The sequence below is a fragment of the Populus nigra genome, chromosome 15 (genome assembly GCF_951802175.1).
Source record: "Populus nigra chromosome 15, ddPopNigr1.1, whole genome shotgun sequence".
NCBI lineage: Eukaryota > Viridiplantae > Streptophyta > Magnoliopsida > Malpighiales > Salicaceae > Populus > Populus nigra.
Window position 1 is genome coordinate 6,722,284 of NC_084866.1, and position 4,351 is coordinate 6,726,634.

General features: G+C 40.1%; 1 protein-coding gene across 1 annotated transcript; it reads right to left on the reverse strand.

The window, feature by feature from the left end:
- Positions 1-383: 383 nt before the first annotated feature.
- LOC133674688 (U-box domain-containing protein 35-like) lies at positions 384-3,946 on the reverse strand. Its single transcript, XM_062095899.1, has 9 exons — positions 3,784-3,946; positions 3,600-3,685; positions 3,376-3,497; positions 3,056-3,265; positions 2,652-2,977; positions 2,448-2,572; positions 1,777-2,205; positions 773-1,582; positions 384-446 (listed from the first exon to the last, which is right to left on the reverse strand). Exons 1-9 carry the CDS (start codon positions 3,944-3,946, stop codon positions 384-386), a joined length of 2,334 nt encoding a protein of 777 aa, XP_061951883.1.
- Positions 3,947-4,351: the final 405 nt, after the last annotated feature.

The following is a 4,351-nucleotide window of genomic DNA, read 5'->3' on the forward strand; positions in this document are numbered from 1 at the left end:
ATTATTATTATTTTTTAGGAGAGGTTAGATTAAAGGTGGTATAACTAAGCAAGCTTCCTTTAAATTATCTTCTTAATAGTGTGTAATTAAAACATTATCAACAAAACTTACTGTTTATTGTGGTGCAAGAACAAAAGCAATTATTGAAATACCGGAGCCACTTTCACAAGAGAGTGAAGATACACAGATATTACTTCCCATCATTTCTGATATATGTCTCTTGTTTCATCTTGTTCTCAAAGCAAAATAATTCAGACCTCGAACTGCATACATCTTTCAATTTTCCATGTTTCTTTAGTTTATCAACACTGTGATTCTTTTCTATCAGCAAGTAGCTTTCTGGTTTTGGTTCAAGCAAGTCGGCCATTTAATTTTCTTTGCTGTCATCCGCTTTCTTGGTTAGAGCCATGCTTAGTTCTCTTTCCACAAGACCTGTATGCGTTCTCCTGCTTAATTAACAACAAAACAGCACATTAGAAAACAGATGGTTCAACTAACGCATGCTATGGCTTAATACGGAGAATGAACAGTAAAACGAATCCTTTGTGGTTGATTAAGTGATTGTGGGTGATGAAGTTGAACTTCTCAAGTTTCATGACCTGTATCATTATTTTTTTGCATCAAAAGGTCCCTTAATTTGTCCTCCCTATTCCTCCAAATGTTGCCACTATTTGTCTTCCTGCCTAGCACCTTAATCCCAAACAACCGAGTTTAAAAAAGTTGAAAATTCATCAACTTTTGGTATCTATATGATGAGTCAATATTGACCAACCTGAGTAGCATTTGGCATCCTTCCCTGTGAAGTTGACAGAGGATGTGAAAGGGGACTGCGACTACGACCTCTGCTGTTGACTTCTCGGCTCTGGTGATTATCTTTGCTTCTTTGCTGCTCCGTGTTCATTCCTAGGTCTCTCAACCGGTTAAGCTCTGGCACTATAACCGTGGCAAGACTTGGCCTGTCTTTCTTCCTTAATTCAGCACACTTCAATGCCAGTGCAGCAAATCTTAACGCCTCTTCCACAGGCCAGTCTGGTACTGTTTGGTCAAGCATGTCTGCAAATTTTCCTCTTTCAATGGCCCTCCCCACCTGATGAGCAAGACCCATCGGAGGCTTGGCTGTGATGATTTGGAGAAACATTATTCCCAACGAGTATATGTCTGATCTTGTAGTTAACATTCCTGTTTGTTGATACTCGGGATCTATATAACAAAACGTTCCTGCAGCAGAGGTCATGTGGTATTGTGTGACACTATCAGCTACAGAAAGAGGGACTAACCGAGCGAGGCCCACATCACTAATTTTGCACACATAGTTGCTGTCCAAAAGAATGTTTGCTGGTTTAAGGTCCCGATGGACGAGGGGCTCTGGCTTTGCTTGGTGGAGGAACAGAAGTGCGGTCGCAATCTCAGCAGCTATTTTGAATCGTATGCCCCATGGAATTGGAGGGGTGTTGTGTTTTTGAAGTAGCCTGTCTTCCAAGCTTCCGTTGTCCATGTATTCATATACCAAGATTCCATACTCAGGGCAGGCACCAAGAAGAAGGACCATGTGTGGGTGTCTAATGCAGCTGAGAACCTCAACCTATGAAAGATCACATTGCTAAGAATGCTAAAACAGTCATGAATTTATTCAACTTCAAACTTAAACAGTTGTTAGACTTCTCACCAATGGTTAATGGTTTTACGGGAAAAACACACTATTTAAAGATGAATTGCTTGATTAGATTGTGCAAAAAATCACATTTACAGTCCTGACAAAATTATTTGGAACCGTACCTCCTGTTGGAACTGCTTCTTTCCTTGAGCAGCATCCGGTCTTAAAGCCTTGATTGCAACTGGGGTATGATCAAGTTTGCCTTTATACACAGGTCCATATCCTCCTTCACCAATTTTATTTGATGGTGAGAATTTATCCGTGGCTTCTTCAATCTCTTCGATTGTGTATCTTCTGTACCGCACATCATTATGTGCCAAAGCATTTAAAGCACGATTCTTCTCCTCTGTCTCTCGCTCAGCTTTCTTCTCTGCATGTTTTCTTTTCTGTCCTTCCAACTCCGCTAGTTTCTGTGATTTCTCAGCTGCTTCAATGGCAACTTTGCACTTAGCCTTCTCCAACTCTGCCACGGCAAGGGCTGCCTCTCCTGCGAGCTTGGCTTCCTCAAATTTACGAACCTCGTCAATCTTCCATTGATTAAGTTCACTAGCCTAAATTCAGAGCATTCAGAATTAAACCATTTGAGCCAATTCAAAAGACATAACATTTGTTAATGGTGCATTTAGTTTTGGTGTCTCATATCATTTTCTTTATAATTTATCAATTAAGTTCTTTCCAGGTATTCAGTAGCCAACAGAGTCTGAAAACTGCTGAATGTTCGAAGGCAGGATTAAGATCAATGATAGCTAAGTTCTTTCGAGTTTTTGGAGCATAAAACGATGGTATAAACTACCTTCTGTTTGGCTGAGAGTGCTTCTTTGCAAGCTGTGCTATACATTTCCATGGTCTGCTTCAACTCAAGCCTCAGCCTTCTCATCTCAACTTCTAAATGGTCCTGCAATGCATAATCCAACGATACTACGATTATTGATATCCATTTTTGATAATGCAGCAATTCTTATTGCATATACAAAAAGTTCATCCTAAAGAAACCTACTGGTATCAACTGAACACCACTTTGCACTTACCGCATTTGACTCATTCAGATTAGAGGCTGAAGCAACAGAGAAATCTGAACTTTGGGCTGAGCTGTCCATGATTGATGTTGCGAATAATCCTGAAAATTCAGATCCATCAGATGTAGAAACACGGGAAGTTGATGGTCTTCCGCAGGACGAGGGAAGGTAAGTGCTGTCCATAGAGAAATTAGAGATGGAATTTCTGCCTCTCTCAGATTGTGATCCTCTCATGGGATCATTGACCTTGTCCAAAGGAAATCCACCTGCTTCGGCACTTCTCCACCCTCCTTTCTCGGACTGTGCCCTAGTTTAAGGGGGGGAAAGAGAAACATTAAACCATGCATTCATTAGCAAGAAATGAAATGTGCAGTGAAAGTCTTACCTAACTCCATCCAAATCTAGTTCAGCATTATCCTGTAGACTTTGAGATGGAATTACTGGCATGGATGCTGTCTTCTGTGGGACATTATAAGTAGGCGTCCGTTGTGCTTTTTGGGTGGAGAGGATCTTTCCTTTGGTGATTACATAAACAGAACAAAAATCTGGGGCAATTTTCATAAAGCTAGTTGGCACATCTTGGTTTTTGAATTTCCTGGGCACTCATAACATGAGATATCTTAGTACTGGACATGATAATTTTAATTTCTCAACAACTTTCTATAAACCAAAGATTTTTCTAGTTCAATATTTTGAGAGAGAGACCTTGTAAGAACATTTCTTCCTGATGCACCAAACACAATATTTCCAATTAAATTGATGTTGATGTAGTCCGCAACTGCCCGAGCAACATCAATGTCATCAAGCACAACCTCCTTCAAACGAACCTGAATTTGGCAATGCAATATGGTGTAATAATTTCCATTTTAATGTAGTTCTCTTAACCATACAATGCTGGATTCTACATGTATGGCATGAACTTTACTTACCCCTTTACGGGCGCAATATCCACGGTAGGGAGTGAAAAGCTGATGCGCCTCATCAGCATCATCACCATCCTGACCATTAGCAATTTCTGGATGAATCTCAACAGATAAAACAAAATAATCAGAGAAAAACAATACCAAAAACCTGCACTCATTTCTAAAATGAGAAATGAAAGAGGGTGCCTACGATATTGATGGTTTTTGTGCTTGACATGAATTAGGACAAGAACCGAGTTATTGCTTGCGAGATTATCGACAGCCCAGCGAACAGCATGCTGGCTGTTCTTATCTTTGTCGATGGCTACAGAAGTGGCGTTGAAGAGGGAATCAGCAGTGGCATTGGAAGCCATTTAGGAATGTTGATGCCACTCGAATTAGATATTATATAATATAACAATTACGAAAAATCGGAGTCAGGATCTCCAATACCACCACAGGTTAAGTCTGGCTAAAGAAGAATAAAACAGAAAAGAGATTGAAGGCAGGAAGAAACTAATCCTTAGCTTGTCTTTATTTTCCTGTCTAGATGGAATTGAAACCCCATGAAACCTGTCAAACTGACAGGGGGGCAACAAACTTTAAGTTTCTTGCCTGTTTTGGGCAATTTTGACCAGGACTTTCTGTCTGGACTTGTAGACAACTAGGTTGAGACTTGAGATAAACCTATTTATGCTTCGAATAGTAAATACTTTGTCTGGCTATGTTGGAAACTTGACTTGCGTCAAACCAAAGGGCCAACACTTTTCTTAATTGTT

Excerpts from the sequence above, each read along its gene's own strand:
- LOC133674688 (XM_062095899.1), bottom strand. The coding sequence starts at position 3,946 with ATGGCTTCCAATGCCACTGCTGATTCCCTCTTCAACGCCACTTCTGTA. Across the intron at positions 2,206-2,447 it reads CACTCTCAGCCAAACAGAAG|GCTAGTGAACTTAATCAATG; the intron begins GTAGTTTATACC and ends CTCTGAATTTAG. Across the intron at positions 447-772 it reads GGATGCCAAATGCTACTCAG|GAGAACGCATACAGGTCTTG; the intron begins GTTGGTCAATAT and ends TTAATTAAGCAG.